Source organism: Pelodiscus sinensis, chromosome 30 (genome assembly GCF_052426305.1).
Source record: "Pelodiscus sinensis isolate ZL-2025 chromosome 30, ASM5242630v1, whole genome shotgun sequence".
NCBI lineage: Eukaryota > Metazoa > Chordata > Testudines > Trionychidae > Pelodiscus > Pelodiscus sinensis.
Window position 1 is genome coordinate 16,989,238 of NC_143081.1, and position 17,197 is coordinate 17,006,434.

The 17,197-nt window shown below is 67.0% G+C and overlaps 1 protein-coding gene across 3 annotated transcripts in view; it reads right to left on the reverse strand.

The window, feature by feature from the left end:
• Positions 1-329: 329 nt before the first annotated feature.
• Positions 330-17,197, reverse strand: part of ARHGEF40 (Rho guanine nucleotide exchange factor 40) — a 34,483-nt gene continuing 17,615 nt past the window's right edge. Inside the window, exons 5-16 of one of the 3 annotated variants that reach the window (XM_089774295.1) lie at positions 16,792-16,890; positions 14,345-14,472; positions 13,687-13,813; positions 11,644-12,347; positions 9,344-9,584; positions 9,098-9,184; positions 7,942-8,175; positions 6,821-6,991; positions 6,024-6,201; positions 4,605-4,823; positions 4,367-4,446; positions 330-2,284 (exon numbers count right to left, since the gene is read on the reverse strand). In XM_089774295.1, the coding sequence (XP_089630421.1) occupies positions 2,189-2,284; positions 4,367-4,446; positions 4,605-4,823; positions 6,024-6,201; positions 6,821-6,991; positions 7,942-8,175; positions 9,098-9,184; positions 9,344-9,584; positions 11,644-12,347; positions 13,687-13,813; positions 14,345-14,472; positions 16,792-16,890 (2,364 nt within the window). In that variant the 3' untranslated portion in view covers positions 330-2,188. Of the gene's footprint in view, positions 2,285-2,438; positions 2,494-4,366; positions 4,447-4,604; positions 4,824-6,023; positions 6,202-6,820; positions 6,992-7,941; positions 8,176-9,097; positions 9,185-9,343; positions 9,585-11,643; positions 12,348-13,686; positions 13,814-14,344; positions 14,473-16,791; positions 16,891-17,197 lie in introns of those variants that run through there. The other 2 variants (XR_012900250.2, XR_012900249.2) reach the window with 2 other exon arrangements.

Here is a 17,197-nt window from a genome sequence, read left to right on the forward strand (position 1 = left end):
TGTTCTCCCTGCCGGCTGGGAGTCCTGTCTGGCTGCAGGTGGGGGAGGGCTCAGGGACTCCCCATCCCTCGGTGACAGGAGATTGTGGAGTCTCCATCACTGGAGAGGTGTAGGGCAAGTCCTGTCAGGGATGGTCTTAGTCCCGCCATGAGGACAGGGGACTGGGCTAATGGCCTCCCGAGTTCCCTTCCAGCCCCAGGAGTTCATGGAGGATGGGGGCAGCTGTGGCACTCCTGGGTGTGGGGTGCCTCCAGACCCCGTTCTGGGTGAAGGCGGGGCAGCCGGATGAGCTAACCCCTAGGCGGTGTTGGCACAAAGCTGGGTTCTGCTCAGAGAGGGAGACAGCCTCTGACGCGGCTTTATTCATATGCAGGTTATAAATGGTCCGGCAGGCATACAGCGACTGGCGGCCTGGCTCCAGCCAGCCTGGCTCCTCACCCCACAGTCAGGGGGAGGCCTCAGGAGCTCATGGCCCCAAGAGGCAACCGCCTGCCAGTCCTCTGGCTCCGAGCCAGGTCCAGCAGGTCTCTGGTCCCTGGCACCTGCAGCCCTCACCTCTGCTAGCCAGGCTCCCTTGGTAAACATATTGTATATTATACACTCTGTAGTACTTGTATAAAGCTCCTGCCCACCAGAGTTTCCATGGCCGACACCCCAGGAGGCAGCCAGGCAGAGAATTTCCCATAATGCTCCAATGTTCGCAGCAGGGAATGTCCCAGGATGCTCCAGGCAGGCAGGCAGAGAATTTCCCATAATTCTCCAGTAGGCCCCAGTAGGGAATGTCCCAGAATGCTCCAATCGACCTTGCACTGAATTTCCCATGATGCTCCAGTATCCCCAGTAGGGACTGTCCCCTGGTGCTCCAGTCTGCCAGGTACAGCATTCCCATGATGCTCCAGCCCACTGTGGGTGGGGTGGGTCTCTGTGCCTGCTGCACCTGCTCCCGGATAGGAGAGGGTAGGGGATCGATCCAGGAGCACAGACAGACAAGTGCAGGTGGGCCGGGGGTGCAAAAAGGGTCCTATATGCGTGTGTGTCTGTGTGTGCAAGCACATGGAGGCATGGCTGGGTGAGACAGGGATCAGGGCGTGTAGGAGCATGTGGAAGGACGGCAGGGTGAGACAGGGATCACTGTGAGTGTGCAGTTGCACATGGAAGGACGGCAGGGTGAGACGGATCACTGTGCACGTATGGCAGCACATGGAAGGACGGCAGGGTGAGACGGATCACTGTGCACGTATGGCAGCACATGGAAGGACGGCAGGGTGAGACAGGGATCACTGTGCACGTGCGGCTGCACGTGGAAGGACGGCAGGGTGAGACGGATCACTGTGAGTGTGCAGTTGCACATGGAAGGACGGCAGGGTGAGACGGATCACTGTGCACGTGCGGCTGCACATGGAAGGACGGCAGGGTGAGACAGGGATCAGGGCGTGTAGGAGCACGTGGAAGGACGGCAGGGTGAGACAGGGATCACTGTGAGTGTGCAGTTGCACATGGAAGGACGGCAGGGTGAGACAGGGATCACTGTGCGTGTGCAGTTGTACATGGAAAGATGGCAGGGTGAGACAGGGATCACTGTGCGCATGCAGTTGCACATGGAAGGACGGCAGGGTGAGACAGGGATCACTGTGCACGTGCAGTTGCACATGGAAAGACGGCAGGGTGAGACAGGGATCACTGTGCGCGTGCAGTTGCACATGGAAGTACAGCAGGGTGAGACAGGGATCACTGTGCGCGTGCAGTTGCACATGGAAGGACGGCAGGGTGAGACAGGGATCGCTGTGATTGTGCAGTTGCACATGGAAGGACGGCAGGGTGAGACAGGGATCACTGTGCGCGTGCAGTTGCACATGGAAGGACGGCAGGGTGAGACAGGGATTGCTGTGATTGTGCAGTTGCACATGGAAAGATGGCAGGGTGAGACAGGGATCACTGTGCGCGTGCAGTTGCACATGGAAGAATGGCTGAGTGAGAACACCAGGAGGAGTCATGAGGTGGGGGGTGGGAAAAGCAGGATCTGGGGTAAAGGCTATGGGGTAGGAAGGGCAGAATCCATGGGGCAGTGGCTAAGGCCCCCATGTGGGGGGAGCGGGGAGGTCAGGATCTGGGGGCGGAGGCTCGGAGTCGATGCAGAGGGAGGGGCTGACCCCATGGGGCACCGCGTGTGGTGGGCGGTGCCCAAGGCTCACACCGTCCTGTTCCTGGCAGCCTCCATGCTCCGATCCTGCCCCGTGCGGCTGCGCGAGGCAAACAGCTTCCTGTGCAAGCTCCAGACCCAGCTCTGTGGAGAGAGCGAGCAGAGTGATTGCCCGGGGAGGGGCAGATGGGCACATGGACTGGGCAGACAGACAGATGCAGCATGGGGGGCACCCCCCATGGGCTGGAGCGGAGCAGACGGACACACAGACAGACGGAGGGGTGCACTTGGCCGGTACCTGGGGGCCATGGTCAGAGCGGGGTCACCAGGTCAGGGGGGGCGTGGCCATCTCTCTGGCAAACAAATAAAACACCATTTGTGAGGGTGCCAGGACAAGGTGGGAGCGGCAGAGGCTGGGGAGGAGCGGGGGTATCTCTGGGCCAGTGGGGAGGTGGAGCTAGGGGTAAGGGGGCGGAGCAGGGCAGGAGCGGCAGAGGCTGGGGAGGAGCGGGGGTATCTCTAGGCCAGTGGGGAGGTGGAGCTAGGAGTAAGGGGGCGGAGCAGGGCAGGAGCAGCAGAGGCTGGGGAGGAGCGGGGTATCTCTGGGCCACTGGGGAGGTGGTGCTAGGGGAAAGGGGGCGGAGCAGGGCAGGAGCGGCAGAGGCTGGGGAGGAGCGGGGGTATCTCTGGGCCAATGGGGAGGTGGAGCTAGGGGTAAGGGGGCGGAGCAGGACAGGAGTGGCAGAGGCTGGGGAGGAGCGGGGGTATCTCTGGGCCAGTGGGGAGGTGGAGCTAGGGGTAAGGGGCGGAGCAGGACAGGAGCGGCAGAGGCTGGGGAGGAGCGGGGGTATCTCTGGGCCAGTGGGGAGGTGGTGCTAGAGGTAAGGGGGCGGAGCAGGGCAGGAGCAGCAGAGCCTGGGGAGGAGCGGGGGTATCTCTGGGCCAGTGGGGAGGTGGAGCTAGGGGTAAGGGGGTGGAGCAGGGCAGGAGCGGCAGAGGCTGGGGAGGAGCGGGGGTATCTCTGGGCCAGTGGGGAGGTGGAGCTAGGGGTAAGGGGGCGGAGCAGGGCAGGAGCGGCAGAGGCTGGGGAGGAGCGGGGGTATCTCTGGGCCAGTGGGGAGGTGGAGCTAGGGGTAAGGGGGCGGAGCAGGGCAGGAGCAGCAGAGGCTGGGGAGGAGCGGGGGTATCTCTGGGCCAGTGGGGAGGTGGTGCTAGGGGTAAGGGGCGGAGCAGGACAGGAGCGGCAGAGGCTGGGGAGGAGCGGGGGTATCTCTGGGCCAGTGGGAAGGTGGTGCTAGGGGCAAGGGGGCGGAGCAGGGCAGGAGCGGCAGAGGCTGGGGAGGAGCGGGGGTATCTCTGGGCCAGTGGGGAGGTGGAGCTAGGGGCAAGGGGGCGGAGCAGGGCAGGAGCGGCAGAGGCTGGGGAGGAGCGGGGTATCTCTGGGCCAGTGGGGAGGTGGTGCTAGAGGTAAGGGGGCGGAGCAGGGCAGGAGCAGCAGAGCCTGGGGAGGAGCGGGGGTATCTCTGGGCCAGTGGGGAGGTGGAGCTAGGGGCAAGGGGGCGGAGCAGGGCAGGAGCGGCAGAGGCTGGGGAGTAGCGGGGGTATCTCTAGGCCAGTGGGGAGGTGGAGCTAGGGGTAAGGGGGCGGAGCAGGGCAGGAGCGGCAGAGGCTGGGGAGGAGCGGGGGTATCTCTGGGCCAGTGGGGAGGTGGAGCTAGGAGTAAGGGGGCGGAGCAGGGCAGGAGCGGCAGAGGCTGGGGAGGAGCGGGGGTATCTCTGGGCCAGTGGGGAGGTGGAGCTAGGGGCAAGGTGGGGAGGGCAGGCAGGAATGTACCCCTATGCGACAGAGAGGGCAGCAGAGCAGAGCAGCCTAGTCCCAAAATGGCACCTCTCCAGGGACTCCCTGGGGTGACAACAGGCCTAGGGCCCTGTGGTGCCAGAGGCCCTGAGCTAGGGGCAGGGCGGGGGAACCAGCCTGGGACCCCTCTGGGCCCTGCCGGCACAGCTGCCCACTTTGGCCATGGGCCAGGCAAGCCTGTAATGACCAGACACATCCAGCCGTGCATGGACAGACTGGGCCAGACACACGCGTGCACAGACATGGCCAGCAGCACCCCTGAGCGCTGGGTGGACGGACCGTTCTGCAGCACTGCCCTTGCCCTGGGAGTGGGACCTGACATGGAGCCCAGAGAGCCCCACAGACCCTGCTGCGCCCCCGCATACTCACTAGGGCAGAGCTCACCGATGCCTCCGGGCTCCGCTGCCCCTGCGCACTAGCAGCTCGTGTGCCAGCCACCATCTCGGACACTGCAAGAGAACCGGGGGGCGGTGAGGCCCACACGGAACCACGTGTCCCCCTGAGCCAGCCATCCACGTCCCCTCTCCCAGAGCCCCACGGCCAGCCACGTCCCAAATGCCAGGGACCAGCCACCTGTCCCTGCAGCCCCTGACTCCTGGCGACTCACCGCAGGGGATGTGCTTCACGTCCAGGTCCCAGTCCTCCTCCTCCTCCTCGAGGTGCCCGGGCAGCGAGCAGGCTCTGGGGCCGCGCCCCGCTGGGGACCCGGGGCTGGCATCGCAGAGTGGGCCCAGGGGAGCAGGGCGGGGGCGGGGGGAAGATGTGGCGGCCGGGGGAGAGCATGGGCTGAAGGAAGAGACGACCACTGAGGCCCGGGTGCAGGCAGCTGCAGAGAGAGGGGGTGAGAGCAGAGGGGAGACTGACCCTCCCACCCAGTTGCAGAGAGACGCTCGAAGGACCCCTCCCCATCAGGCCATGCACACTCCCTGCCCTGCCCCCAAGCTGCCCACAGGCTGACCCCCCCGCGCTCCAGCCCCCCTCCCCTCGGCGGCTCAGCTGGATCTGGCCACTGGCAAAGGGCTGGTCCCCGATGGCCCTGGAGACCATCTCGTGGGAGCACAATTCGGAGCAGGGCAAAGGGAGAATGTCACACTAGGCCCACGGCCCCCTGCCCTGCCAGGCCCACGGCCCCCTGCCCTGCCAGGCCCACGGCCCCCTGTCCCGCTGACCTTCCTGTCCCAGTGGGCCCACACAGTCCCCTGCCCTGCCAGGCCCACGGCCCCCTGCCCTGCCGGGCCCACGGCCCCCTGTCCCACTGGGCCCACGGACCTTTCTGCCCTGCCGGGCCCACACAGTCCCCTGCCCTGCCAGGCCCACGGCCCCCTGTCCCACCAGGCCCACAGCCCCCTGTCCCGCCGGGCCCACACAGCCCCCTGTCCCGCCGGGCCCACGGCCCTTTCTGTCCTGCCAGGCCCCCACAGCCCCTGTCCTGCAAGGCCTCCACAGCCCCCTGTCCCGCCAGGGCCCCCACGGCCCCGTCCCGCCAGGGCCCCCACGGCCTCTTCTGTCCTGTCAGGGCCCACATGGTCCCCTGTCCCGCTGGGACCATGTGTCTCATCCCATCCCGTCCCACTGGCACCATGTCCCCTCCAATGTCACCTGGCCTGCACCCCCCCTTGTGTCCCACGCCCCCAATCCCCACCACTGAGGTCCGTGCCTGCCATGCTCTCCCCAGCTCCATCACCGTCCCGCATGCGTCACACCAAGGGGCATGTCCCTCATCAACCCCACCCGCCGACCAATGTTCCATCTAACTTTTTCCATGCTTGTGTGGAATAAATGTTTTTGGTGCACCACGCCATGTGTAGATGTGCACCACCAATAGAAACACCTGCTGCTGGCTGAGAGACACTGTGGGTGCTCTGCCAATCAGCTGGGTGTCAGCTGAATCTTTCCTGTGTGGCCGCCCAAGCGCTCGGCTCACAGGGAACCCTGCGCCTGCTCCCCTTCCCCCCAACGCATTCCCAGAGCTAGCCCCTCCATCACCTGGCTCCCAGCCCACGCGCTGCCCCAGTGCCCAGCCTACCTTTGCTGAGCGTGGCCTGGTTCCACAGCAGCTGCGCCACGGCACCGGTCCACTGGTGCTTGACAGCGGGCGAGGGGGCCTGTAGCGTATACGCGTCTCGCAGCCGGCCTCGCCGGAACCACAGCTCGAAGCACAGCCCGCTCTCCCCGATGTTCTCCGTCAGCCCCATGTCGGCCGTCTGGGGGCGGCAGGGCTGGTGAGACGCACCCGGGCAGCAGGGGGTGCTAGGGCAGGGGTCAAGCCAGTGCGCCCCAAAGGGCTGTGGGGCAGGGTGGGGCAGTGGGAGGGGTCCCGTGGGGCAGGGTAGGCGGTGGAATCCTACCCATAGTGGGGCGGGGCAGGGTGGTTTCCCAAGGGACAGAGGGAGGGCGGGGACCCGCAGGGTGAGGCAGGCAGGGCCATCCACAGGGGCAACCCTTCCCCATCATGTGCCCCAGCCTCACTCCCCCTCTTCCCTAACCCCCACCCTTGCTCCACCTGGGGCCTGGCGTGGCGGCAGCAGGGCCCCCCAGTCACCATGCAGGCGGTGGGAGCTGGGGCCCTCCAGAGTCAGCTCTGCCCCGCTGTGCCACCCCGCAGGCCCCCTGCACCCCCTTCTCAGCGGCGGGGGCAGCAGAGCGCGCTGGCCCCAGGAGGGTGATGAGTCGCGCTGGGGAGAAGCCGAAGGCAGCAGGCCGGGTTGGGGACCCCTGCTGCCACCCTGCGCCAAGACCCCACAACCCTCCGGACCCTGCCCAGCCTCGCCCCATTGCTCTGTGGAGGGGCTGGCCATGGAGAGAGGCCGGCGGGGGGCTCACCGGGAAGGCCTGCTTGCAGACGTAGGCCTCCAGCCCGCCCTCAGCTCCCCTGCGCTTGCAGAACAGCAGCAGCTGCTCGAAGAGGAAGAGGTGCCGGTGCCGCTTACGGCGCCCGTGCAGCACCACGAGCTCGTCCCGTTGCAGCAGCCGCCCCTGCACCGCCAGGTCCAGCTGCGGGGAGGGGAGACATTGTGGGTAATGGGACATCCGGGCCGTCCCACACTGGCAGGGACAGAGACGTGCATGCTGGGAGAGCCCCAGCTCCCACACCAGCAGGGACAGAGCCGTGCATGCTGGGAGAGCCCCAGCTCCCACACCGGCAGGGACAGAGATGTGCATGCTGGGAGACCCCCGGCTCCCGCACCGGCAGGGACAGAGCCGTGCATGCTGGGAGAGCCCCAGCTCCCGCACCGGCAGGGACAGAGCCGTGCATGCTGGGAGAGCCCCAGCTCCCGCACCGGCAGGGACAGAGCCGTGCATGCTGGGAGAGCCCCAGCTCCCTCACTGGCAGGGACAGAGCCGTGCATGCTGGTAGAGCCCCAGCTCCCTCACCGGCAGGGACAGAGCCGTGCATGCTGGGAGAGCCCCAGCTCCCGCACCGGCAGGGACAGAGCCGTGCATGCTGGGAGAGCCCCAGCTCCCGCACCGGCAGGGACAGAGCCGTGCATGCTGGGAGAGCCCCAGCTCCCGCACCGGCAGGGACAGAGCCGTGCATGCTGGGAGAGCCCCAGCTCCCGCACCGGCAGGGACAGAGCCGTGCATGCTGGGAGAGCCCCGGCTCCCGCACCGGTAGGGACAGAGCCGTGCATGCTGGGAGAGCCCCAGCTCCCGCACCGGCAGGGACAGAGCCGTGCATGCTGGGAGAGCCCCGGCTCCCGCACCGGCAGGGACAGAGCCGTGCATGCTGGGAGAGCCCCAGCTCCCACACTGGCAGGGACAGAGATGTGCATGCTGGGAGAGCCCCAGCTCCCGCACCGGCAGGGACAGAGCCGTGCATGCTGGGAGGGGCCAGAGACACTGGGAGGGGCTGTCTGAAATGGTGTGAGCTGGGGGGACCTGGGTGCACTGGAGTGGAGCTGGGCACCCTGGGGTGGAGCAGAGAGGACCTTGCCTACACTCACCTCGCAGCCCCGGATCTGCTCCATGGCCAGCAGGTCAGTGCCGTGCCGCACCTGGGAGTGCAGCAGCTGCTGTGCTGCGCCCAGGGCCTCGCGCTCTGACGCCTGCTCTGGGTCCGTCTCCTGCAACAGCTCCTCCAGAAAGTGCCTATAGCACTCCAGCTGCTCCAGGGGCCTCCGCAGGGCGCTTGCCAGCGCCGCCTCTTCCCGGGGGGCCTCGGGGCTGCCGTGCATGGTCTGGGAGGAAGGGAGGAGCTTGACTATGCACCAACCCCCCAGCACCTGCTGTCTCTGCCGCCAGAGCCTGACTCCCAGCCTGTGCCCTAACCAGTAGGCCCCACTCCCTTCTGAGCACCAGGGCTAGAACCCAGGAGTCCTCGCTCACAGACCCACCACCCCATGCTAACCACTGGGCCCCACTCCCCTCCCAGAGCTGGGGTAAGGACATAGACACCAAGCACCCTGTCTTCTGACCCTCATCTGCACCGAAGGCCTCAGGGAAAGGACAGACGTGGGTAGGCACTGAAGGGTCCATCACCTGCTGCCCAGTCCCAGCCTGGGGAGATGCGCTCGTAGGCGCTATGTCCCAGTTAGATTCAGGCCTTTGCAGCACTCCCTGACAAGGACCCCCGGTTGACCGAGCGAGGTGCGAATTCATTTGTTTAAACCTGCCGTCTATTAATTTCATCCCTGGACCACGGCTCTTGTGCGACGTGCGAGGTAAATAACACTTCCTCCAGGCCTGCCATGATTTTATAGACCTTCATCATCCTCCCCCTTAGTCGTCTCCTTTCAAGCCCGAAAAGCTCCAGTCTCTCCTCAGATGGCACCTCGCTGCTTGCCCCTTTTAGCAGATCATTCCTCGGATCCATCACCTCCACGGAGAGGGTCGCGGTGGAAATCCCCCCCACACCCTCAGCCATGCAGACAGATGCAACAGAATTCATTGTATTTCTCTACCATGGCCTGACTGTCCTTGAGTGCCCCTTGATCAGCTAGTGGCTTAAGCGCAGAAAGGTTTGCTGTTTGTGTCTTGTGGCGGTTGCCTAATTATCCTTTGACATTTGACATGATGGGACCCAGGAGTCCAGAACTCCCTGCCCTGCCTTCCCTAACCATTGACCCCCACTCTCCTCCCCGCTGGTAGCACACATGGTACCTTGTTGGCAGCTGGATGGCAGGCCAGGGCTGCCATGAGCTTCTGCTGGTTCTTCACGTATGGGGCATAGAGACCGAACTGGTCCGCCTGGCACAGAGAGACGGGGGGTTAGAACCAACTCCAGCTCCCTCCACCCCAGGATGGGCACCATGCCCTGGCAGCCCATGGGCACAGGGTCAGTGCTCTCAGAGCACCCGCGGGGTGTGGGGAGGAGTCCCCAGCTGGGCCCCTGGGCCGGACACTCACGTAGCGCAGGAAGCAGGCCCCCGCACGCAGGGGGTGGCTGGCACAGCCGCGCAGCTCCTTCAGGAAGTAGGCCCGGTGGAAGTCCAGCAGCCGCCGGCGGGTGCTCTCCAGGGCGTTGCACTCGTGTCTCAGCTCAGGGGACAGGCCCTGGCACGCCGGCTCCAGGGACAGCGACTCTGCCAGGCAGCACAAGTACCCCTGCTCTGCAGCAATCAGGTCCGTCACCAGCTGCTGCTGGGCGCTGGCAGGAAAGGGGATGGCCATGAGCCCTGGGCCCTCCCCACTGGATGCTGATGCACCCCCACACTTGGGTCACCCAGGCCACTAGGCAGCCATTGGCCCTCTTGACACTGATGGGCACCATGCCCTGCCAATGGGTCCTCCACTCCAAGGGCACAAACAGGAAGTGCCTGGGCACACTGCTCTCCAGCGGGGCAGTGTGTGTCGGGCAGTGCCCAGACCTATGGGGCGCACTGCTCTCAGACGGGACAGTGGATCGCAGTGTGTGTCGGGCAGTGCCCAGACCTATGGGGCGCACTGCTCTCAGACGGGGCAGTGGATCGCAGTGTGTGTCGGGCAGTGCCCAGACCTATGGGGTGCACTGCTCTCAGACAGGGCAGTGGATTGCAGTGTGTGTCGGGCAGTGCCCAGACCTATGGGGTGCACTGCTCTCAGACGGGGCAGTGGATCGCAGTGTGTCTCGGGCAGTGCCCAGACCTATGGGGTGCACTGCTCTCAGATGGGGCAGTGGATCGCAGTGTGTGTCGGGCAGTGCCCAGACCTATGGGGTGCACTGCTCTCAGACGGGGCAGTGGATTGCAGTGTGTGTCGGGCAGTGCCCAGACCTATGGGGCGCACTGCTCTCAGACGGGGCAGTGGATTGCAGTGTGTGTCGGGCAGTGCCCAGACCTATGGGGTGCACTGCTCTCAGACGGGACAGTGGATCGCAGTGTGTGTCAGGCAGTGCCCAGACCTATGGGGTGCACTGCTCTCAGACGGGACAGTGGATCGCAGTGTGTGTCGGGCAGTGCCCAGACCTATGGGGTGCACTGCTCTCAGACGGGACAGTGGATCGCAGTGTGTGTCGGGCAGTGCCCAGACCTATGGGGCGCACTGCTCTCAGACGGGACAGTGGATCGCAGTGTGTGTCGGGCAGTGCCCAGACCTATGGGGTGCACTGCTCTCAGACGGGACAGTGGATCGCAGTGTGTGTCGGGCAGTGCCCAGACCTATGGGGTGCACTGCTCTCAGACGGGGCAGTGGATCGCAGTGTGTGTCGGGCAGTGCCCAGACCTATGGGGCGCACTGCTCTCAGACGGGGCAGTGGATGGCAGTGTGTGTCGGGCAGTGCCCAGACCTATGGGGCGCACTGCTCTCAGACGGGGCAGTGGATCGCAGTGTGTGTCGGGCAGTGCCCAGACCTATGGGGTGCACTGCTCTCAGACGGGGCAGTGGATCGCAGTGTGTGTCGGGCAGTGCCCAGATCCACGGGGTGCACTGCTCTCAGATGGGGCAGCGGATCGCAGTGTGTCTCGGGCAGTGCCCAGACCTGAGGGGCGCACTGCTCTCAGACGGGGCAGTGGATCGCAGTGTGTCTCGGGCAGTGCCCAGATCCATGGGGTGCACTGCTCTCAGACGGGGCAGCGGATCGCAGTGTGTGTCGGGCAGCGCCCAGATCCATGGGGTGCACTGCTCTCAGATGGGGCAGCGGATCGCAGTGTGTCTTGGGCAGTGCCCAGACCTGTGGGGCGCACTGCTCTCCAGACTGGGCAGTGGATTGCAGTGTGTGTCGGGCAGTGCCCAGACCCATGGGGCGCACTGCTCTCAGACGGGGCAGTGGATCGCAGTGTGTCTCGGGCAGCGCCCAGACCTGAGGGGCGCACTGCTCTCCAGACTGGGCAGCGGATCGCAGTGTGTCTCGGGCAGTGCCCAGATCCATGGGGTGCACTGCTCTCAGATGGGGCAGCGGATCGCAGTGTGTCTCGGGCAGTGCCCAGATCCATGGGGTGCACTGCTCTCAGATGGGGCAGCGGATCGCAGTGTGTCTCGGGCAGCGCCCAGACCTGAGGGGCGCACTGCTCTCAGACGGGGCAGTGGATCGCAGTGTGTCTCGGGCAGTGCCCAGATCCATGGGGTGCACTGCTCTCAGATGGGGCAGCGGATCGCAGTGTGTCTCGGGCAGTGCCCAGACCTGTGGGGCGCACTGCTCTCCAGACTGGGCAGTGGATTGCAGTGTGTGTCGGGCAGTGCCCAGATCTGCAGAGCTTGGGGCTGGTACAAACCCCGGCAGAGCAACTCACCCCAGACGGCGTTTCCGCTCAGTGCTTGGCGTGCCCCCCCACGGTGCGTCGGCTCTCTGGGCACTGCTCCTCACCACCATGACGTGCTCCCGGGGCGAGCAGGTGCGGTCCACCACCTCCTGGCTGCTCACCTCCAGGCCGCGGATGAGGACACTGGGGTGGGGAGGGCTGGGGCCGGGCATGCTCAGGGACCTCTGCGTACTGGGGGGGCTTTTACGGGGTGGGCGGCAGGGGGGCACTGTGGGTCCCTGGAAGAAGGCAGTGGCAGGGGAGCTGCTGGGAGGGGAGCTCCCCTCTTCACTGCTCTTCTCCATTGGGTCCCTGGGGGGGGCCCTGTGCAGGCCAGGGGAGAGGCTGCCAGGCGGGGGCAGCAGGCAGCTCATGCTGCGGGAGGAGGCCAGGCCGGTGCCCAGGCCCCGCCCTGGACGCTGTGGGGAGCTGGAGGCGCTGGCACTGTCAGCCCGGCGCCGGGGTGGGGGCCCGGTCCGCAGTGCCACCTCCAGCCGCTTCTGCAAGAAGCGCCCCAGCTCCTGACAGCGAGCCTGGTACCGCCCCAAGTCCCAGAGCGCCCGGGGTCCCTGCACCGCCAGCCCACGCAGCTCCTGCAAGGCGTCGTCCGAGAGCTCGCCATGCCCCGCCCCGGGCTCCCCGCCATCCTCCAGGGCCGGCAGGCGCACGGCGCTTCCCGGGACCCCGTCCTGAGCCTGCAGGAGAGAGCAGGAGAGACGGTGAGAGACACGAACCAGAGGGGCTGGAGGTAGGGGAGGGTCTGCAATGAAAACAGGCAGAAATGACAAGTGGGCCCAGGAGCTGCCTGGGGATGCAAACCTGCCTTGCGCAGGCAGCCTGTGCTCTCTCCTCCCACTCCCCTCCAGAAAGCGCCCAAGTCCCAGCACACAACCTACCACTCACAGCGCCAGCAGAGCCCCGCCCTCACGCAGCAGGACACGCCCTGCAGAGCCGAGCCCCGCCCCCACGCGGCAGGACACGCCCTGCAGAGCCAAGCCCCGCCCCCACGCGGCGGGACACGCCCTGCAGAGCAGAGCCCCGCCCCCACGCAGCAGGACACGCCCTGCAGAGCCGAGCCCCGCCCCCACGCGACAGGACACGCCCTGCAGAGCCGAGCCCCGCCCCCATGCAGCAGGACACGCCCTGCAGAGCAGAGCCCCGCCCCCACGCGGCAGGACACGCCCTGCAGAGCCGAGCCCCACCCTCACGCAGCAGGACACGCCCTGCAGAGCCGAGCCCCGCCCCCACGCGGCGGGACACGCCCTGCAGAGCCAAGCCCCGCCCCCACGCAGCGGGACACGCCCTGCAGAGCCGAGCCCCGCCCCCACGCAGCAGGACACGCCCTGCAGAGCCGAGCCCCGCCCCCACGCGACAGGACACGCCCTGCAGAGCCGAGCCCCGCCCCCACGCAGCAGGACACGCCCTGCAGAGCCGAGCCCCGCCCCCACGCGGCAGGACACGCCCTGCAGAGCCGAACCCCGCCCCCACGCGGCAGGACACGCCCTGCAGAGCCGAGCCCCGCCCCCACGCGGCAGGACACGCCCTGCAGAGCCGAGCCCCACCCCCACGCAGCAGGACACGCCCTGCAGAGCCGAGCCCCGCCCCCACGCAGCAGGACACGCCCTGCAGAGCCGAGCCCCGCCCCCACGCGGCAGGACACGCCCTGCAGAGCCGAGCCCCGCCCCCACGCGGCAGGACACGCCCTGCAGAGCCGAGCCCCGCCCCCACGCGGCAGGACACGCCCTGCAGAGCCGAACCCCGCCCCCACGCGGCAGGACACGCCCTGCAGAGCCGAGCCCCGCCCCCACGCAGCAGGACATGCCCTGCAGATCAAAGAGTAGGGAGAGGAGGGGTGGGAAGAGGGGGTCCTGGCGATGCTGGTTACTTGGCCAGCAGACACAGGCCAGGGGAGGTGCTTCTTGGGGGGCTGGAGGCTGGGCCAGAAGGAGGGGGCTGTGGGATGGGGCAGGAGGAGCAGGCTGGGGGATTGTGGGGTCGGGGGCCGGCTGGGAAGAGGAGGGGGAGGGGTACTACCTGTGCCTGCTGCTGGTGGCCCCTTTCCTGCTGAAGCTGCGCCAGGCGACGGTTGCTGAGCCGCACCAGCCGATGGATGGCGTCGTCCACCTCTTGGTACAGACCGGCTGCCCTTGCAGCAGGGCCGCTGGGAACAGGAAGAGGTGTCAGCTGCTGCCCCATGCACTGTCCCCTGCCCCACCCCCATGCCACCCTGCCCCACACATCATCCCCTGCTCTACGCACTGGCCACTGCACCCCCCGCGCCACCCTGCCCCACACATCATCCCCTGCTCTACGCACTGTCCCCTGCCCCACCCCCATGCCACCCTGCCCCACACATCATCCCCTGCTCCACGCACTGGCCACTGCAGCCCCCGCGCCACCCTGCCCCACCCCACACACCACTGCCCCCCACGGCCAGCCCCACCCTGGCACTGCCAGCAACACTGTGGCTGGGCATGGAAAAGTCACATCCTGCCGCTCTCCCATTGTGGCGCCACAACCACGGCCAGGCACAAGCCAGGGGGTGCACGGCAGCTCCCCACCACCACGAGCCAGTTGCTGCAAGAGGGCCAGGGTGCCTCTCCCAGTGGCTAGCGGCCTTGCCCCCAGATAGGGCCCGGCCCCTTCCTGCGTCGGGCCTGGTCTGCCCTCCCCTCCCACGGACAAGGGTCACCTGTGAGTTTCGGACGGGGTCAGCTGAGCCAGCAGGGTCCCCCCACTGCTCTGCAACTCCAGCAGCCGCGGGTCTGACAGCAGCTTCTGCATGGCCTCCTGGTGCCCAGCAATGCGCACAGACAGCGCCTGTGGGCACATGGCAGTGAGCAGAGCGCCAGCGCCCTGCAGGGCCAGCCTGCCCGCCCTGGACACCGCCCCCGCCAGGCCCAGATCCCCCGCCAGGCCCAGATCCCCCGCCCCCACAACCCCTACCCATCCCAGAGCCCCCGCCTGGCCCAGATCCCCCGCCCCCACAATCCCTACCCATCCCAGATCCCCCGCCTGGCCCAGAGCCCCCCGCCCCCACAACCTCTACCCATCCCAGATCCCCCGCCTGGCCCAGAACCCCCGCCAGGCCCAGATCCCCCGCCCCCACAACCCCTACCCATCCCAGATCCCCCGCCTGGCCCAGATCCCCCACCCCCACAACCCCTACCCATCCCAGAGCCCCCGCCTGGCCCAGATCCCCCGCCCCCACAACCCCTACCCATCCCAGAGCCCCCGCCTGGCCCAGATCCCCCGCCAGGCCCAGATCCCCCGCCCCCACAACCCCTACCCATCCCAGATCCCCCGCCTGGCCCAGATCCCCCGCCCCCACAACCCCTACCCATCCCAGATCCCCCGCCTGGCCCAGATCCCCCGCCCCCACAACCCCTACCCATCCCAGAGCCCCCGCCTGGCCCAGATCCCCCGCCCCCACAACCCCTACCCATCCCAGAGCCCCTGCCTGGCCCAGAGCCCCCCCGCCCCCACAGCCCCTACCCATCCCAGAGCCCCCCCGCCCCCACAGCCCCTACCCATCCCAGAGCCCCCCGCCTTCACAGCCCCTACCCATCCCAGAGCCTCGCCCCCACCTGGCCAGCCCCACCGAGAGCCCCCTGCCTAGCTGAGAATCTCTACCCATCCCAGAGCCCCCGCCTGGCCCAGAGCCCCCTCACCTGCCCACGCCCACCAGGATCCCCCTTCCTAGCCAAGAACCTCTACTTATCCCGGAGCCCCCCTCCACCTGGTCAGCTCCACCCAGAGCTGGGGTGTGTGAGAGGAGGTGGGGGATGGGTTATAACCTCTCCCCTGTTTATGGTGGGGCTAGGGGGGCACAGGGAGCGCTGGGGTGTCTGAGGGGAGGTGGGGGATGGATTATAACCTCTCCCCTGTGTAAGGGGGGCTGGGGGGCACAGGGAGCACTGGGGTGTCTGAGGGGAGGTGGGGGATGGATTATAACCTCTCCCCTGTGTAAGGGGGGCTGGGGGGCACAGGGAGCGCTGGGGTGTCTGAGGGAGGTGGGGGATGGGTTATAACCTCTCCCCTGTGTAAGGGGGGCTGGGGGGCACAGGGAGCACTGGGGTGTCTGAGGGAGATGGGGGATGGGTTATAACCTCTCCCCTGTGTAAGGGGGGCTGGGGGGCACAGGGAGCACTGGGGTGTCTGAGGGAGATGGGGGTTGGGTTATAACCTCTCCCCTGTGTGAGGGAGGCTGGGGGACACAGGGAGCACTGGGGTGTCTGAGGGGAGGTGGGGGATGGGTTATAACCTCTCCTCTGTGTAAGGGGGGGCTGGGGGACACAGGGAGCACTGGAGTGTCTGAGGGGGGTGGGGGATGGGTTATAACCTCTCCTCTGTGTAAGGGGGGGCTGGGGGACACAGGGAGCACTGGGGTGTCTGAGGGGAGGTGGGGGATGGGTTATAACCTCTCCCCTGTGTAAGGGGGGGCTGGGTGGGGCACAGGGAGCACTGGGGTGTCTGAGGGAGGTGGGGGATGGGTTAGAACCTCTCCCCTGTGTAAGGGGGGGCTGGGTGGGGCACAGGGAGCACTGGGGTGTCTGAGGGAGGTGGGGGGTGGGTTATAACCTCTCCCCTGTGTGAGGGGGGCTGGGGGGGCACAGGGAGCACTGGGGTGTCTGAGGGGAGGTGGGGGTGGGTTATAACCTCTCCCCTGTGTAAGGGGGGCTGGGGGGCACAGGGAGCGCTGGGGTGTCTGAGGGGGGTGGGGGATGGGTTATAACCTCTCCCCTGTGTAAGGGGGGCTGGGGGGCACAGGGAGCACTGGGGTGTCTGAGGGGGGTGGGGGATGGGTTATAACCTCTCCTCTGTGTAAGGGGGGGCTGGGGGACACAGGGAGCACTGGGGTGTGTGAGGGGAGGTGGGGGATGGGTTAGAACCTCTCCCCTGTGTAAGGGGGGGCTGGGTGGGGCACAGGGAGCACTGGGGTGTCTGAGGGAGGTGGGGGGATGCTGATTCACTCAGCAATGTCCCTGAAACCTCCTTTCTTATAGCCCCCTGCCCAGCTAGCCTGGCCCCAGATGCCCCTGCCCTGCCCATGGCCTCTTCAGGGTGCAGCAGAGCCCCAGGGGAGCCTGGAGGGCAGGTACTGGGGGGTGCCTGGGGGTGCAGGGGAGGGACACTTACCGCCTCGCACTCAGCCAGTCCCAGCGCCTCCAGCTCTGCACTGGCTGCCTGCACCGCCTGTATCACGCACTGGCAGAGCGCGCAGAGCTGCTCCAGCGCCTGTGGGGAGAGCGAAAGGGGCTCACCAGCCTCCTGTGAGGGGCAGCCTGCCACCCCAGTTGTGTGGGAGTCTGTGAGACGCGGGCTGCAGGGGGCCATGGGGGGCTCCCCGCTCTCACATGGCACTTGGCAGTGACAGTGCAGCAGGGGGGTGCAGGGCGCTGAGGAGGGGGGTGCTAGATGCTGCCGGGGGGGGGGGGAGGTTTCCAGCTCTCACCTGACACGTCTCCACCCAGTGGCTGTATGAGCGCAGCAGGGGGGTGCAGGGCGCTGAGGAGGGGGGTGCTAGATGCTGCCGGGGCGGGGG